This window comes from Martes martes (genome assembly GCF_963455335.1).
Source record: "Martes martes genome assembly, chromosome: X".
NCBI lineage: Eukaryota > Metazoa > Chordata > Mammalia > Carnivora > Mustelidae > Martes > Martes martes.
This window is the reverse complement of record NC_137897.1, coordinates 68332557-68352170: the sequence shown is the minus strand read 5'-3', so window position 1 is coordinate 68352170 and position 19614 is coordinate 68332557. Positions and strand designations below refer to the sequence as shown.

The 19614-nt window shown below is 36.7% G+C and overlaps 1 protein-coding gene across 3 annotated transcripts in view; it reads right to left on the bottom strand.

Annotated features, from left to right (window-relative positions):
• Positions 1-19614, bottom strand: part of DACH2 (dachshund family transcription factor 2) — a gene marked incomplete at both ends in the record, with an annotated part of 854168 nt that overhangs the window by 21178 nt on the left and 813376 nt on the right. For 2 of the 3 annotated variants that reach the window (XM_080794935.1, XM_080794936.1), the window contains 2 exons: positions 4797-4944; positions 5070-5218. In XM_080794935.1, coding sequence (XP_080651061.1) covers positions 4797-4944; positions 5070-5218 — 297 coding nt within the window. Of the gene's footprint in view, positions 1-4796; positions 4945-5039; positions 5219-19614 lie in introns of all 3 variants that reach the window. The other variant, XM_080794934.1, reaches the window with a different exon arrangement.

The following is a 19614-nucleotide window of genomic DNA, read 5'->3' as shown; positions in this document are numbered from 1 at the left end:
GCATACCAATCTTCACAGTCGTTCTGAATCAGTTTTTAAAAATTGAGATATTTTCATTGTGACAATAGAAAAACATTAAAAAACCATGCAAAATTAAATTTTTATGACATTTAAAAGATGTTAGAAGTGTTCACATATAATTAAATATTTTATTGAACTAATTATGATGGTAATTTAATTGTCACTTGTATTTATTTCAGAGTTCAAGGTCTTTCACATAAATGACCTTCAGCTACTTCAAAAGCATAATTTGCCCAGGTAAATTTATGTTTACGTGAAACAAAAATTCAGAGGTCTGAGGTAATAAAATTGGAAAACTTGAAACAAAGAAACTGAGATTATATGATTTCTGGGTTTTTTTTTATTTTTTTAGATATTTATTTATTTTAAGAGGGGTAAGGGACAGAGGGAGAAAAACTTCAAGCAGACTCCACACTGAGTGTGGAGCCCCGATGCAGGATCTGTCTCACAACCCACAAGATCATGACCTGAGCCAAAACCAGGAATCTGGTGCTTAACTGACTGAGCCATCCAGGCACCCCTGGCCTGGGTTCTGTTATTTTTAGTGAGAAGTATTAAATCAGGTTCAACATAAAAATATTTTAGTATTTTAATTATACTTAATTATCACCATTCATATAAAGCATTTAACAATTATTTAAATCAGAAATCTAGATTATTCAAATCATTGTATAACTTAATGTTCTTAATAATCCAAAATTTTGCTTCTAGTAAAATTATTGGCTCAAAAATATCCTATATGTTGATTCCCTTTAAATTTATGACTACACATATTACAAACAATGTCATGGTGAAGAAAGAAGCAAAAAATGTGCACCTTTAGCTCAAAAGACTGACCTATAGCCTGTATCATTCTGATAAAGATCACATATGTGCTAATTGCTACATTCTTAAAGTGTCTCATGACTGCCTATAAATCTCGCTGATAGTTAATATGAATTGAATGATAAGCGCCAGAGAAATATTGTGAAACAATTTTATGAGTAGATATTTGAAAAATACATTTATTATGTAATACCCCCTGCATATCCCCTCTCCTTTGAGCATTAAGCATATAACCACCAGCTTCATGGAGTAAAAAGTACAACTCTTTCTGCCCATGGGTCCTGTCCCTGTGCTACTTATAAACTTATTTAGTTGTATTGTAAAACATCTTAAGAATTCTCTCTTGAACATTGTGCTCAACAATTCCACAGCATCAGCGTATTACATTTTAAATTACATAAATAAAAATAATAACTACTATTTATTTAAGACTTACTATGTACCTAGCACTTTTTCTGGGACTATATCTCATTACTTTTTTAACTAGAAAAATAATAAGAATTCTAAATATATATACACATATATAACTATGTTTTTGTGGAATATTTACACATATATAATTATATTCTTTCTATATACTTGGACAGTTGCTACTTTTGAGCATAAGATCAATTTCCCCCCTCTTTCCTTTCAATCATATGACTTCAGATAAAGAGTTCACCCTTTGTCAAAAAAAAGTTGGTTATACTGGATATGAGATATTTAGGGAACTAGAAAGGAATTTAAGTGAGTATCCAGTTCAACTATTATAATAGATGAGGATACTGAGGTTCATAGAGATGAAGTACATAATTTTTTCTTAATCAGTGAAGATAACAGATTAACAGTTTCTTTTTTTAATATTTTATTTATTTATTTATTTGACAGACAGAGATTACAAGTAGGCAGAGAGGCAGGCAGAGAGAGAGAGAGAGGAGGAAGCAAGCTCCCTGTTGGGCAGAGAGCCTGACACGGGGCTCGATCCCAGGACCCTGAGATCATGACTGGAGCTGAAGGCAGAGGCTTTAGCCCACTGAGCCACCCAGGTGCCCCCAGATTAACAGTTTCTTATAATTATGTTAGTCATTAGATGTAAATGTTCAAAGTAGTGCTTAGCACATAGCAGATAGTTGATAAGCATTAGCCAGTAGTAGTAGTACTAGTAGAAGTACTAGTAGTATAGTAGTAGCAGTGACAGTAATGATAGTAGTAATGATAATGTGATATGGTAGTAACAGTGGTGTTATTATTATATAATAATAATATGCTACATTTATTAAATACAAATATTTCAGAATTAGTTTGATAATAGATATAATATTACATCTACAATGTCAAGGCCTTTTTTATTTTTATTTTTCTTAAATATTTTATTTATTTACTTGAGAGTGCAAGTGAGAGAGCATGAACGGAAAGGGGGTAGAGCATGAACAGGTATGGGGAGAACATGATGAGTGTTGTGGAGAGCATGGGGGGGAGGGGAGCTTAAGCCATAAACCCATGAGCAGGGATGTGAGGGGAGATTATGAGCAGTGGGGAGGGGTAGATGAAGAGGGAGAAAGAGGGAAAAGCAGGCTCCCCACTGAGTAGGGAGCCCAGCTCTGGACTCCATCTCAGGACCCCAGGATCACAACCTTAGCCAATGGCAGATGCTCAACCAACTGGGCCATCCAGGTGCCCCTATCATTTTTAGGTCTTTTTAAAATACAATAGATGTGATAGTAGTTAAAAGATAGACCTGAGGAGTCTATGAGAAGTTAAGAAACAGAAATTGATATGAATACAACCTTTAAAGTTAGAAGCCAATTTTACTCTATGTAGTAGATATGCATAAGTCAATCTAAGACTATTATTATATTTAACATATTATTATTAGATTCTTTAGTATAAAAATTATCCTACTAAAACATGTGTCTTTATGACTGCTAATCATAATAATATTTTGTATACCTAATACAAGAAATAAATGAATTTTTCTAAGTTTCAAAAAGACAAATTAGCTTTTGCTTAATAGTATTTAATGAGTTTGGCAAGATAATGAGAGGTTCAATTCTTTTGTTTTTAAGATTTTATTTATTTATTTGTCTGTTTATTTATGTAAACTCTACAACCAATGTAGGGCTTGAACTTACAACCTTGAGATCAGGAGTCATATGCTCTACCAACTGAGCCAACAAAGTGCCCCCATTTTTTAAAGATTTTATTTTTTAAACAGGTTTAATTCTTTTTAAATGCAGTGACTAAATTCATATTTTGAACCAGACTAAGAATGATTCCTAGACTTTAAGGAAAATATACAGTAAGTTTTTAATTACTTGCTAAAACTTTTGGAATATAATACAGTACTTTGGAATAATGTAAAGTTAGTGGATTTCACTCAACTGTAATTACTCTTCCTTTCTTAAGGAGGCATTGTCTACCTTGTGGATTTTCTCTCCCTTCCTTTGCCTCTCCTTCCCACACTTCAACTATTTTATTGAATTTTTACTTTGTGACTCTTCCACAGAAGAGTAAGCAGAGAAGTGAAGTTGAAATTCACAATCATCACTTTGCTGCTGTTTAGTATTTTAAGGTAAGTGTAAGGAAAATGTGGAAATTATTGGCTGAAGTGAAGTTTTAGAAATTATCTCTGGTTTTGATATGAACTAGTCTCTTTATCCATATCTGTACATAATCTAATGTCCACCCATGGTTGGAAAGTTAGTTCTATTTGTGAACATTAATTTCCCATTCTCTCTTTTGTCTCCATCCCTATTTATGCTATCCTAGTTCAGTCCTCATCACCACTGCCAGGAGCAAACTCTTTTTACTCAAAAGGAGCAAATTCTTTTTACGTAATTTCCTTGTTTTTATTTTATTTATTTTTTTAAAGATTTTATTTATTTATTTGACAGAGAGGGAGATCACAAGTAGGCAGAGAGGCAGGCAGAGGGAAAGGGGGAAGCAGGCTCCCCGCTGAGCAGAGAGCCCGATGGGGGCTCGATCCCAGGACCCTGAGACCATGACCTGAGCCGAAGGCAGAGGCTTAACCCACTGAGCCACCCAGGTGCCCCTTTCCTTGTTTTTAGTCTTACTCTAAGCCCTTTCTAATCTATCCCCAACACCAAAGTGGTCTAATTGAAATCAGACCAGATCATTCCCCTTGTTTATCTTTGACTACTTCCCATCACCAGTAAGACAAAATCCAAGCTAATTTTTCACATTGTTAAAAAAGTCCGTCACAATTTAGCTTCTACCCTCATCTTTCTCCATCATCTCCCACAATTCACTTCAAAAAATTCAGAGACACAGTAATAACAAACTGTTTATAGTTGCCAATGTATGCTGCTGCTTACATTCATGCCTATGTTCACTGATACCTCTGTCTAGAACGTCTAAATCACTAAGATACTCTCATGCCCTTTCTTAGCCTACTGATCTTCAAGACTCAGGTTCAAGTATCAGCATCAAGAAGCGTTCCTCAACTATTCACTTCCCCACCAAGCTGCACTAACTACCTCTTCTCTATATAACCATATATACTGTACATCATTGCTCTTGCCACTTTGTCTTGAAATTAACTGGTTGGTTGTGCTAGCCTTCTAAAATACAAATCTCTGAAGGACAGGGACTGAGTTTTATTTATCTTAAATCCCCAGAATCCAGCACTATTCTTGGCAAAGATTAAGCATTTCTTCTACAAGAAATTATTAGATTATCTATATCCAGGAGTATTTTATGAAATTGTGAGAAAACTAAGAATATTCATATTTTCCAAATTGGCAACTGGCCTGAAGTCCAGATCTAGTTCATTATCTTTTATAATAAAGAGAAATGGTATAAATATCTTGCCATGTGGATTACACATAGTATTTGATTCTTAGCTTGTCATTTTTTTCAGTAGTTCCAAACTAAATCTGAGGATATTTCTACTACTTTTGAAAATATCTACAACAAAGTGTTTATTCTGTAATTGAACTTGTCAAACTTACTTCTGCTTTGAAGCTCAACTGCAAGTTGTCTTTCAAGGTTTTCTCTAATTTCTCTCTCTCTATAGAGCTCCATTTGCAGTTCCTTTTTTTCTTGTTGAATCTGCTTCTCCTGGATGTGAGCATTATCCAAAGCCACTTTCAGTAGACCCTGTCAAAGTGCAGCAAATGACATGCGGTTCATCTTATCTGTTTTAGTTTCTCAAATATGAAATAATTTATGTAGATGCTAATGTCTTGTATTACATTTATTTTGTTTATAGAAATATTGTTGACCTGAATGTTGGTCAACAGAGTCTCCACGGAGGACAGACTATCAGCAAAAATGAATGGCCCAGGGAATCCAGGAGACAATAGCTGCCCAGGAGTCAGCTGGATCTTGTCCAAGGGTGACTTCATCATTGGGATTTGAAATGGTAATTCTTCTGGAAAAAACAAAATTAATATCAGAATGTTCACAAATTAACAGGTCAAAATTTCCACTGTGTTTCCTTTACCTCTAAAAGTATCTATAAATATTTTATTTCTAAAACTAGGTGATGGAAAACTCTTAATTGGAAGTCATACCTATTCCCCAGTTGCCTTTGTTTTTTCAAAATAAATGTCAGGAAATAATCAGTGAAAATGAAACAACATATACTGGTAAAGATGTATGAGACTTGGAGAAACACATTTATGATATGTTAATGAATACCTATAAATTAAATAATCAGCTCACCTCTTTGTAAAGCATACACTGTTTTTTTTTCTTTTCAAATTTATCTGTCACCTATCTCTCATCTATCATCTCCATTCTTTAATAGCTTTATTGAAGTATAATTCATACACAGTAAAATTCACCTATTTAAGTGTATATTTCAATGATTTTTATTAAATACACAGAGTTGTGCAACCATCATCACAAATCTATCTTAGAACATCTTGATCACCCCCCAAATACCCATCATGCCCGTTTACAGTTAATCTCCTTCCACACCCCCAGTGCTTGGCAATAACTAACCTACTTTCTGCCTCTTTAGGACTGCATTTTCTGGATATTTTACCCAAATAGATAAAATATGTGGTCTTTTATGTCTGGCTTCTTTTACTTAGCATAATGTTTTTGACATTCATCCATGAGGTAGCATGTATCAGTGGTTTCTTCCTTTTTATTGCTGAAAAGTATTCCATTACATGGGTATATTGATTTTTTTAAAGGTTAATTTTTTAAAAGATTTTATTTATTTATTTAACAGACACAGATCACAAGTAGTCAGAGAGGCAGGCAGAGAGAGATAGAGGGGGAAGCAGGCTCCCCGCTGAGCAGAGAGCCCAATGTGGGGCTCGATCCCAGGACCCTGGGATCATGACTGGAGCTGAAGGCAGAGGCTTTAACCCACTGAGCCACCCAGGTGCCCCGGATATGTTGCTTTTTGTTTAATTATTCACTAGCTGACAAGCATTTGGATTATTTCCAGTGTTACCTTTTATTTTGAAGAATACTACTTATGAAAAAATATTAGCTGTGATGTAAAAACACAAGTTGTATCTTTTCTCCCCATTTATTTTTATATTATCTTTTTCCACATTCTCATTACTTTAACAAGATTCTCTCTTAGCTTCAGGTAAAGAGACACCAATAAAGTTGTTGTTTAATAAGATGTTTTGAACAGATATACCTGATTACAAAAAGAATCTTCTCTTACACTGAGAAGCTAACTACTTGACTATGTATTTGAATTCTGACTGAATATCTTTTATATGAGATGTACAAATCATGAGATAGCAAATTTTCCCCCGCAATTAGAAATTGGGGCCTTTTTGACAGGGGTAAAAATAAACTGCTACAAAGAAGTAATTTTCGAAAGTACCCAAACAAATCATGGCATTCATTTTTTTTTCATCTATTTATTTGAGAAAGAGAGAGAGAATGGAGAGAAGGGGCACAGGAGGAGGGAGAGAGAGAATCTCAAGCATATGCTCCACCTAGCACAGAGCCCGACAGACACAGTTCTTGACCTTGCAACCTCGAGATCATGACCTGTCCTGAAGTCAAGAGTTGGATGCTTAACTAACTGAGCTACCCAGGCATCCCCAAACTCTGGTATTTTTTTATTATTCAAATTCAATTGGCCAACACATAACACATCATTAGTTTCAGATGTAGTGTTCAACAAATCATCAGTTGTGTATTACATACACCCAGTGTTCACCACATCATGTGCCCTCCTTAGTGCCCATCACCCAGTTACCCCATCCCTCCCCCAACCTCCCCTTCAGCAATCCTCAATTTCTTTCCTGTATTTAAGAGTATCTCATGGTTTTTATCCCTTTCTTATTTATTCCCATTCAATTTTCCCTCCCTTCCCTTATGGTGCTCTGCACTGTTTCTTATATTCCACATATGAGTGAAACCATATGATAACTGCCTTTCTCCTATTGACTTATTTAACTTAGCATAATACCCTCCATGTCCATGTTGATGTAAATGGTAAGTATTCATCTTTTCTGATGGTGGAATAATATTCCATTGTAGATCTGGACCACATCTTCTTTATCCATTCATCTGTTGAAGGGCATCTTGGCTCCTTCCACAGTTTAGCTATTGTGGACATTGCTGCTATGCATGTTGGGTTGCAGGTGTCCCTTCATTTTACTACATCTTTCAGAGCCTGGTATTCTTAAATGCCTTTGACAGCAGTACAGGATGGCATGAATCATAACACCTCAAACAAAATTACTCTACTTACCATAGTCTCTTCATTTCAGTAACTGGGCAAAAGCAAAGTGAGAAAGTATGCATCTCCTGGTCAGAAAAAATTTCAGTGACCCCATGTATTATGAAAGTCATTCAAGGGAAAAAAAAAAAGAAAAGAAAACACAACTAGGCTTGAATCTGGACCTAACAAATTTTCACAAAAATTTAGCTACTGGTTCTGGTTCCAGGAGGGATAGGAATATGGATTTATCATATAGTTAGAGCTAGTTTTTCAATTGCAAGAAGCCTATACATGTAATTATGAACCACACAGATTTCATAGTCATCATGGTTTGCTCCATAGCAAATGGTATGCACCATTCACTGTATGGGAAGCTGTGGCATAGAATTGTGGGAAACTTCTATGAGATTTTTAATGGGACAGCATTATCTCTGAATAAAATGCTTTTTTGGGGGGAGGAATCAAGATGGCAGAGAAGTAGCAGACTGAGACGACATCAGGTAGCAGGAGATCAGCTAGATAGCTTATCTAACCATTGTGAACACCTAGAAATCCAATGGGAAATCGAAGAGAAAAAGAGCAACAACTCTAGAAACAGAATATCGATCACTTTCTGAAAGGTAGGACCTGTGGAGAAGTGAATCCAAAGCGATGGGAAGATAGACACCGGGGGGAGGGGCCGGGTCCTGGCAAGCGGCAGAGCAACAGAGCACAAAATTGGGACTTTTAAAAGTCTAGTCCACTGGGAGATATCACTCCAGAGGCTAAACCGGGGGGAAACCAGGGGGTATCAGCATAACCCCAGGTCCCGCGGGGTCACAGAAGGACCGAGGGTGTCTGTGTGCTGCAGAGCTCACAGGTATTAAAGCAGGGAAGCCGGCTACAGCGACAAAGCAAAGGAGTGAGCTCCCAGCCCGGGGTTACCTTGTGCAGGTCGCAGGCTGGGTGGGTTCGGAGCGTGGCCAGAGGCCACGGAGATGGAAGCGATGGGGTGCTTTTCTCCAGGTTCCAGCAATTGACTGCTTTCCTCAAGGCGCGACCGCAGGCCAGGGAGGCGGGGCAGTTGGGCACTTTTCTCTGAGGGCGCACTGAGGAGCGGAACCCCAAGCTCTCGGCTCCTCCGGGCCAGAGATTGGGAGGCCGCCATATTCATTCCCGTCCTCCAGAACTCTACGGAAAGCACTCAGGGAACAAAAGCTCCTGAAAGCAAACCCGAGCAGATTACTTAGCCCAGCCCCTGGAAAGGGCAGTGCAATTCCGACTGCGGCAAAGACACTTGAGAATCACTACAACAGGCCCCTCCCCCAGAAGATCAACAAGAAACCCAGCCAAGACCAACTTCACTCACCAAGAACAGAGGAATTCCACAGGAGGAGAAAGAAAATCTTATCTGGACAAAATGACAAGGCAGAAAAACTCACCTCAAAAAAAAGAACGAGAGACCATACGGAAGGCTGGAGAGCTAATCAATATGGACATTGGTAACATGACAGCTCTAGAGTTCAGAATGACGATTCTCAAGGCTCTAGCCGGGCTCAAAAAAGACATAGAAGATATAAAGAGAAACACTCTCCAGAGAGATAAAAGCCCTCTCTGGAGAAATAAAAGAACTAAAATCTAACCAAGTTGAAATCAAAAAAGGTATTAATGAGGTGCAATAAAAAAATGGAAGCTCCCACTGCTAGGATAAATGAGGCAGAAGAAAGAATTAGTGACATAGAAGACCAAATGACAGATAACAAAGAAGCTGAGCAAAGGAGAGACAAAAAATACTAGACCACGAGGAGAGAATTCGAGAGATAAGCGACACCATAAGACGACACAACATTAGAATATTTGGGATTCCAGAAGAAGAAGAAAGAGAGAGGGGAACAGAAGGTATATTGGAGACAATTATTGGAGAGAATTTCCCTAATATGGCAAAGGGAACAAACATCAAAATCCAGGAGATGCTAAGAACGCCCCTCAAAATCAATAAAAATGGGTCCACACCTCATCACCTGATAGTAAAATTTACAAGTCTTAGCGACAAAGAGAAAATCCTGAAAGGAGCCCAGGAAAGAAGTCTGTAATATACAAGGGTAAAAGCATTAGATTGGCAGCGGACCTATCCACAGAGACCTAGCAGGCCAGAAAGAACTGGCATGATAGATTCAGAGCACTAAACAAGAAAAACATGCAGCCAAGAATACTATATCCAGCAAGACTATCATTGAAAATAGAAGGAGAGATAAAGAGCTTCCAGGACAAACAAAAGCTGAAAGAATTTGCAAACACCAAACCAGTTCTACAGGAAATATTGAAAGGGGTCCTCTAAGCAAAGAGAGACCTTAAAAGTAGTAGATCAGAAAGAAACAGAGACAATATACAGTAACAGTCACCTTACAGGCATACAATGGCAATAAATTCATATCTCTCAATCGTTACCCTGAAAATAAATGGGCTCAATGCCCCAATCAAAGACACAGGGTATCAGAATGGATAAAAAAACAAAACCCATCAATATGCTGCCTACAAGAAACTCATTTTAGACCCGAAGACACCTCCAGATTTAAAGTGAGGGGGTGGAAAACAATGTACCATGCTAGTGGACATCAGAAGAAAGCTGGGGTGGCAATCCTTATATCTGATCAATTAGATTTTAAGCCAAAGACTATAATAAGAGATGACGAAGGACACTATATCATACTCAAAGGGTCTGTCCAACAAGAAGACCTAACAATCTTAAATATCTATGCCCCTAACATGGGAGCAGCCAACTATATAAACCAATTAATAACAAAATCAAAGAAATACATCGACAGTAATACAATAATAGCAGGGGACTTTAACACTCCTCTCACTGAAATGGACAGATCATCTAAGCAAAAGATCAACAAGGAAATAAAGGCCTTAAATGACACACTGGACCAGATGGACATCACAGATATATTCAGAACATTCCATCCCAAAGCAACTGAATATACATTCTTCTCTAGTGCACATGGAACATTCTCCAGAATAGACCACATCCTGGGTCATAAATCAGGTCTCAACCGGTATCAAAAGAGTGGGGTCATTCCCTGCATATTTTCAGACCACAATGCTCTGAAGCTAGAACTCAATCACAAGAGGAAATTTGGAAAGTACACAAATACATGGAGACTAAATAGCATCCTTCTAAAAAATGAATGGGTCAACCAGTATATTAAAGAAGAATTGAAAAAATTCATGGAAACAAATGATAATGAAAACACACCGGTTCAAAATCTGTGGGACACAACAAAGGCAGTCCTGAAAGGAAAATATATAGCAGCACAAGCCTTTCTCAAGAAACAAGAAAGGTCTCAATTACACAACCTAACCCTACACCTAAAGGAGCTGGAGAGAGAACAACAAAGAAAGCCTAAACCCAGCAGGAGAAGAGAAATCATAAAGATCAGAGCAGAAATCAATGAAATAAAAACTAAAAAAACAATAGAACAAATCAAAAACATAGGAGCTGGATCTTTGAAAGAATTCATAAGATTGACAAACCCCTGGCCAGACTTATCAAAAAGAAAAGAGAAAGGTCGCAAATAAATAAAATCATGAATGAAAGAGGAGAGATCACAACCAACACCAAAGAAATACAAACAATTATAAGAACATACTATGAGCAACTCTACGCCAACAAATTTGAGAATCTGGAAGAAATGGATACATTTCTAGAGACATATAAACTACCACAACTGAACCAGGAAGAAATAGATAACCTGAACAGACCCATAACCAGTAAGGAGATTGAAACAGTCATCAAAAATCTCCAAACAAACAAAAGTCCAGGACCAGATGGCTTCCCAGGGGAATTCTACCAAACATTTAAAGAAGAATTAATTCCTATTCTCCTGAAACTGTTCCAAAAAACAGAAATGGAAGGAAAGCTTCCAAACTCATTCTATGAGGCCAGCATCACCTTGATCCCAAAACCAGACAAGGATCCCACCAAAAAAGAGAATTACAGACCAGTATCCTTGATGAACACAAATGCGAAAATTCTCACCAAAATACTGGCCAATAGGATCCAACAGTACATTAAAAGGATTATTCACCATGACCGAGTGGGATTTATTCCAGGGCTGCAAGGTTGGTTCAACATCCACAAATCCATCAATGTGATACAATACATTAATAAAAGAAAGAGTAAAAACCATATGATACTCTCAGTAGATGCTGAAAAAGCATTTGACAAAGTGCAGCATCCCTTCCTGATTAAAACTCTTCAAAGTGTAGGGATAGAAGGCACATACCTCAATATTATCAAAGCCATCTATGAAAAACCCACCGCAAATATCATTCTCAATGGAGAAAAACTGAAAGCTTTTCCGCTAAGGTCAGGAACACGGCAGGGATGTCCGTTATCACCACTGCTATTCAACATAGTACTAGAAGTCCTAGCCTCAGCAATCAGACAACATAAAGAAATTAAAGGCATCCAAATTGGCAAAGAAGAAGTCAAACTATCACTCTTTGCAGATGATACAATACTATATGTGGAAAACCCAAAAAGCTCCACTCCAAAACTGCTAGAACTTGTATAGGAATTCAGTAAAGTGTCAGGATATAAAGTCAATGCACAGAAATCAGTCACATTTCTTTACACTAACAACAAGACAGAAGAAAGAGAAATTGAGGAGTCAGTCCCATTTACAATCGCACCCAAAACCATAAGATACCTAGGAATAAATCTAACCAAAGAGGCAAAGAATCTACACTCAGAAAACTATAAAGTACTCATGAAAGAAATTGAGGGAGACACAAAGAAATGGAAAAATATTCCATGCTCATGGATTAGAAGAACAAATATTGTGAAAATGTCTATTCTACCTAAAGCAATCTACACATTTAATGCAATCCCTATCAAAATCCCATCCATTTTTTTAAAGAAATAGTAGAAATAATCCTAAAATTTATATGGAACCAGAAAAGACCTCGAATAGCCGAAGGAATATTGGAAAAGAAAGCCAAAGTCGGTGGCTTCACAATTCCAGACTTCAAGCTCTATTACAAAGCTGTCATCATCAAGACAGTATGGTACTGGCACAAAAACAGACACATAGATCAATGGAACAGAATAGAGAGCCCAGAAATAGACCCTCAACTCTATGGTCAACTAAGCTTCAACAAAGCAGGAAGGAATGTCCAATGGAAAAAAGACAGCCTCTTCAACAAATGGTGCTGGGAAAATTGGACAGCCACATGCAGAAAAATGAAATTGGACTATTTCCTTACACCACACATGAAAATAGACTCAAAATGGATGAAGGACCTCAATGTGAGAAAGGAATCCATCAAAATCCTTGAGGAGAACGCAAGCAGCAACCTCCTTGACCTCAACCTCAGCAACTTCTTCCTAGGAACATCGCCAAAGGCAACAGAAGCAAGGGCAAAAATGGACTATTGGGATTTCATCAAGATCAAAAGCTTCTGCACAGCAAAGGAAACAGTCAACAAAACCAAAAGACTACTGACAGAATGGGAGAAGATATTTGCAAACGACATATCAGATAAAGGGCTAGTATCCAAAATCTATAAAGAGCTTAGCAAACTCAACACCCAAAGAACAAATAATCCAGTCAAGAAATGGGCAGAGGACAGGAACAGACATTTCTGCAAAGAAGACATCCAGATGGCCAACAGACACATGAAAAAATGCTCCACATCACTCGGCATCAGAGAAATACAGATCAAAACCACAATGAGATACCACCTCACACCAGTCAGAATGGCTAAAATTAACAAGTCAAGAAATGACAGATGCTGGCGAGGATGCGGAGAGAGGGGAACCCTCCTACACTGCTGGTGGGAATGCAAGCTGGTGCAACCACTCTGGAAAACAGTGTGGAGGTTCCTCAAAAAACTGAAAATAGAGCTACCCTATGACCCAGCAGTTGCACTACTGGGTATATATCCTAAAGATACAAACGTGGTGCTCCGAAGGGGCACATGCACCTGAATGTTTATAGCAACAATGTCTACAATAGCCAAACTGTGGAAAGAGCCTAGATGTCCATCAACAGATGAATGGATAAAGAAGATGTGGTATATATACACAATGGAATACTATGCAGCCATCAAAAGACATGAAATCTTGCCATTTGTGACGATGTGGATGGAACTAGAGGGTATTATGCTTAGCGAAATAAGTCAATCGGAGAAAGACAACTATCATATGATCTCTTTGATATGAGGAAGTGGAGATGCAATGTGGGGGGGTTGGGGTAGGTAGGAAAAGAAAAAATGAAAAGATGTGATTGGGAGTGAGACAAACCATAAAAGACTCAATCTCAAAAAACAGACTGAGGGTTGCTGGGGGGAGGGGAAACGAGAGAGGGTGGTGGGGAATGGACATTGGGGAGGGTATGTGTTATGATGAGTGCTGTGAACTGTGTAAACATAGCGATTCACAGACCTGTACCCCTGGGGATAAAAATACATTATATGTTTATTAAAATAAATTTTAAAAAAATTTAAAAAATTAAAAAAAATAAAAAGCTAGTGCTAAATGTAAGCATATGTTACATATTAATTAAGGCAGCAGAGAACATAGTGATGAAGAACAAAAGATCCCAAAGCTTGACTGTGTAGGTTTGAAACTCTGCTCTGTGATTTGCTAGCTCCTGAGAGAGTTACTTAATTTTTCTATGCTCAATTTCCTCATCTTACAGATAATAAGAATAATATATTATATATATATTACATATATAATACATATATTACAGATAATAATAATACCTATCTCATAAGGTTGTTTTAAAGATTAATGAGCTACTACTTGTAAAGTTTGTACAATAATGCCTGACCGAAAGGAAATGTAAAATAATTGTTAAACAAATTAAATGGCAATTGAAAATTCCCAGGAATGGAAGAGGAGACTATAATAAAATATTTGACCACCTAAGCATCCATTAACACCTCATAAAACATGTGGCAAGATTCTTTCTTAGGTAGTAATGGGATAAAGACCTGGCTTCACCCTAAATGAAGCCAATGTTACTTTTTCAGTCATCAAAGGTCTGAGGAGACTTCTTAAGTCAAAGTCAGTGTTTCTTAACTGGGGGTAATTTTGCAGTCCAAAGGACATATGGCAATGGCTGAAAACATTTTTGAGTGTCAAAATTGAGGGGATGGGAGTGTGTTTTACTGGCTTCTTTCTGCACTGAACTTCTACTAGAAAGTTTAATAAGCTTAATAATATAATACATTTATGAGTGATTTAGAATTAGCACAATACTTGACAAGGTTATGTTTTATAGTTCTTATGCATTGAATTTCAGATCCCCAACTTCAGTTCTTTGCTCAAATGGCAGCTTATTATTGAAAATCTAGGGGCGCGTGTTTGGCTCAGTAGGTTAAGCCTCTGCCTTCGGCTCAGGTCATGATTCCAGAGTCTTGGGATCAAGCCCCGCATCTGGCTCTCTGCTCAGCAGGGAGCCTGCTTCCCCCACCCCCTTCTGCCTGCCTCTCTGCCTACTTCTGATTTCTGTCAAATAAATAAATAAAATCTTAAAAAAAAAAAAAAGAAAATCTATACTGAACATTCTATTTAATATTGCAACCTGCACTCTTATTTTCACTCCCTTATAACATGTTTTCTTTTCCCCTAGAAAAATTTTCAGCAATAATATATAATGTAATTCATATATTTACTATTTTTGTTATGTATTTTTTGTCACTACAATATGCTCTTTGTGAATGTGGGAACTTTCTGTTTTTAAAAATTTTCCCACTGATGTCCTCTCAGTACCTACAATTATAACTATCCTGGGTCTACAACATCTGTGATGACTTTGGATATGTAGACTGGTAACTTTAAAACTGAGGTAAGATTTCTAATAATCAGATTGATTCCATTATTTCTTTCTATTCAAAAAGATAAAAGTATACATGAATATGTAATTTTAAAATATATTTATAAGTATATGGCCAGAGAAAGGAAGAAAGGGGTGGAGGTAAAGAGTTTCTGGTCAAACTTCAGCCTTTTTAGTAAAATCAATGATTATAGATAATGGGACAAACTGAAATTTTGCAGTTTTAAAAAGTAGTTGATATAGTTGTCATAACATGCCTATTTTATATTTATTGAACTTGTCTACACATCCTTTGAGCAAAAAAGAGTAAAATATAAATCTTTCTGGCTCACACACATACTTTCCCATCACCTTTGAGGTGATGTATTACTGCATCAAAGATAAAACAAACTACTGATTTTTTTAAAGTAGATCTATATTTACTAGACCCTAGAAATTTAGAAGGAAAAAAAAAAGGGCTGAGATCCAGAATGGAAAGAAATTTTATACATAGACCAGAGTTTGCTCTAAAAACTGCAAGACAGACACAAATTTCCAATATAAAGAACCAAACAGTACCTGAGGCATGTGCAAGTCCCTTCTCCAGAAAACCACCCTAGCTGCTTCTGTGAAAAAGGCTACACAGATAACATTAACTGAATGGGGAGTAATAATGTAACAGTCTTCATCAGAAACTGACAAACAAGAGGCAAGAATGGGCACAGAGGTAAAGTGGGAAGGAAGCTGCTGTTTCAAGATGTATTCAGAAAAGATTGTGGGAAGGGCATACATTTCCATCATTTAACTGACTCTTCCCGGTGATTGGGTTTTATTATGCTGACTTATCTTCAAAATGGCCACAGGGTTTCAATAGACCCTTGCTTTTACCCTTACTAGGGCTTCAGTCATCTGGCTGACTGCAGAGACTGCAAAGCAGATTTCTCATTTTGTTGCCCTGCCAGGAAATGTACAAGCCTTTTCATCAACTAGGGAAGAAACCTCTCTTCTTAATCTGGCACTAATAAGGAAGAGAATTTTTTTTTTTTTCTGACCTGGAAATTCAAGCGCTAAGTTTAAAATCACTGTTGTGTTGCTTCGGGTTAATTAACATATCTGACTAGAGAGGTTTGGTGGAAGGTACAATGGAACACGATACTAATATTGAGCACTTTAACAGCCATAGTTCATAAACCTTATCATCTGTCAGAATGTCCTGAAGGTGTTTTTTAAAAAAGTTCCCAACTCCCAAAGTTTCTGATTCAGTAGGTCAAGGGTAGGGCCTGGCTACTGGAAATTCTAAGTGCCCAATTGATAGTTGATGTTGCTGGTTTGGGGACCACAGTTTGAGAAACCACTGGACTATATAGAAAGGTCAAATTTTGCTACATTTAAATATGATTAATATTGTCTCCTATCACAATATTTTTTAAACTGGTCTGTACAATTTTAAGAAATCATTTCAAAATGATAATTAAATTTTGAGTATATATTTTCACAGCTTTGAGAATTGCATGAAATTAAAGAGCAAAACTAGCCTCTTCTATAGATTTAGAGATTCTAAAAATCAATTTACATTACCCTGAAAAGAAGTGTATAATGGAACCTATTTGTAAACATAGAATCAGGAAACAAAATAGTAAAAAACTGTGAGTCTATGCGGATGAAAGCAAAATTCTTTTCCAAGAATGAATTTAACGTAAGCAATTGTTTAATAAGGAAATCCACAGTTCTATGCATTAATCCTTAGATACTATTTCCCTGTATTCAAGAAAGGTAGAAAGTAGGTATTCCGGCAGGATTAAGATTAAAAAATAAAGACGATTCCAAATGAGAATGAAACTTGCATGGAAATCTTGGCAAGAATAGTCTATAGAGCAGTTTATAATTTGTCACCTCCTATAAACTCTTCAATAAGAAATGAATAGATACACAGGTTTGATATTTTTATATAGATATCCTCACTAATAACTGCAATTATACCTATTTATAATCTGTGCATAGTCATTTTTTTTAATTTTACCACCATGCCAATGATAGAAAATTAAGAACATTCTTTTATCATTAGTTATCTCTTTCTTCTGTCCCACAGACACACAAACCTGCACATGCATGCATGAATGCCTACACACACACACTGGTGAGATTATATGCTGATTTCTTTGTTTTAGCTAAGAAATAAGAAACTGAAGCACCAAGGTACCATATTCTTGTGATAAAAATTATGAAGTGTTTTCCTAATAGATGAGCAATCATAATAGCAACACTGTTATAAACCTAGCCAGTTCAAGATGACACCAATTGTTTAATTTAATTATTTTACTAAGCTGAATTTTTAAATATGTGTTAATTATTAAGGTAAAACACTGCAATTTTCACACTTTTCTTTCTTGTTTAATGGAGGCATTAAGACATCAAAACAATTGTTTTTCCTCTGAAAATCTCTCAAATTTTATCAAAGAAGTAGGCATCTATCAGTAATGCTCCAGTCAACAACCTTCACCAAATGCACAATCCTACTTTGAGATGTTGTCTGTTGCCATGAGAACATACATTATCCAGTGAACAAGCTCTTTTTTGTTAAAATGATTATAATTTATAAGATACAGCTAAGGGGGCGGAAGGGATAAATATCATCAATAGAACATGTTAATGTGTCATTTTATTTCATGTTTTAACATTGTTCTTCCTCAGGTTCATTTTGAGTTAATTTAGAGGTCTTGTTTCAATTTTACTCTCTTCTTTTTCAATATTCATATCTAACTTAATGACTTTTTTTTTTGGAACTTTGTTTTATTTAGCAGTGCGTCATGGAAATACTTTTGTTCTGAAGATACATTCATGGTACACAGTATTCTTTTTAGTGACTTCATTGTATTCAATCCTATGATGTAACCTACAAATTCTTAATCCACTTGTCTTAATCTCTGAGCATTCAAAACACATTTTGGGTACTCTTCATGGCATTTTCTACTTATTATTATGTATTACTATGTACTTGGTTGTGCCTTTATTTCCCTAGTCTGCTGTGAGTTCCTATAGGGTAAGAACTGTGTTTCACTAATCATGTCCTATATGTTGGCTAATTGAACTTAAATTAAAAAAAACAAAACAAAACTGTGTTTCAATTTCTGATTGGTCTCCAGTAATTGCTACCAAATCCACAGGAGTGGTTTGGTAAAAATAGATATTATTTTTGCTAAATGCATAACTATTTCAAGCCAGAACAAAGAATATCAACCAAACTAGTTATAATGTTGTTTCAAATTACTGAGTTTCTTGATACAATAACTTAATGACATTTTTAAAAGATTTTATTTATTTATTTATTTGACAGACAGTGATCACAAGTAGGCAGAGAGGCAGGCAGAGACAGAGAGGAGGAGGAAGAAACAGGCTCCCTGCTGAGGACAGAGCCCGATACAGGGCTCGATCCCAGGAACCCTGGATCACGACCTGAGCTGAAGGCAGAAGGCAGAAGCTTTAACCCACTGAGACACCCAGGTGCCCCCTTAATGATATTTTTAAAGATTTTTAAAAAGGTTTTATTTATTCATTTGAGAGAGAGACAGAGAGACAGAGAGAGCACACAAGCAAGGGGAGAGGCAGGGGTAAAGGGAGAAGCAGGCTCCCAGCTGAGCCAGCCTGGTGTCTGATGTGGGGCTCAATCCCAGGACTTGGAGATCATGACCTGAGCAGAAAGTAGATGCCCAACCATCTAAGCGACCCAGGTGCCCCTAACTTAATGACTTTTATCAGAAACATTAGTGAGTACCCAGTGTGCATGGTATTGTGCTGTAAATTAAAATGAGTTCAAAGACTTGCAAATTGAAGAGTGTGGTAGTGATTTCTTCTAATAACTACATTAGACAATTATAAGTTGCCTGTATGACAAAGAGAAATAATTCCAAAATATCTCAATCAACTAAATAGTCTTTACAAATGTATCATTCAGTGTAACTTCAGTGGTTATTCAAGGGTCAATCACCAAATATCCCCACTTTCTTGTTTTAAATCTTTTCCCCGAAAATGTATGAATCTTCTATTCTACTCATAATGCAATGAATATGACTGGATCTTTCTGTATCTTGGGTGGTTACATCTGTAAATTTCCATGTCCCTATTTTAGAATAGGAAGAACCACCTCAGAGTCTTTGTGGGAGGTTTAAATGAGAAAACTAAAGTGGAAGGACCTAGTATTGTACTCAGCATATGGTAGATCCTCAGTAAAAATTGGCTGGATCTGAAGCTATGCTAACCTTCTAGATATGGAATGTTTAAGAAAAAAAAATGCATTGAGTATACAGTGATCCCAAG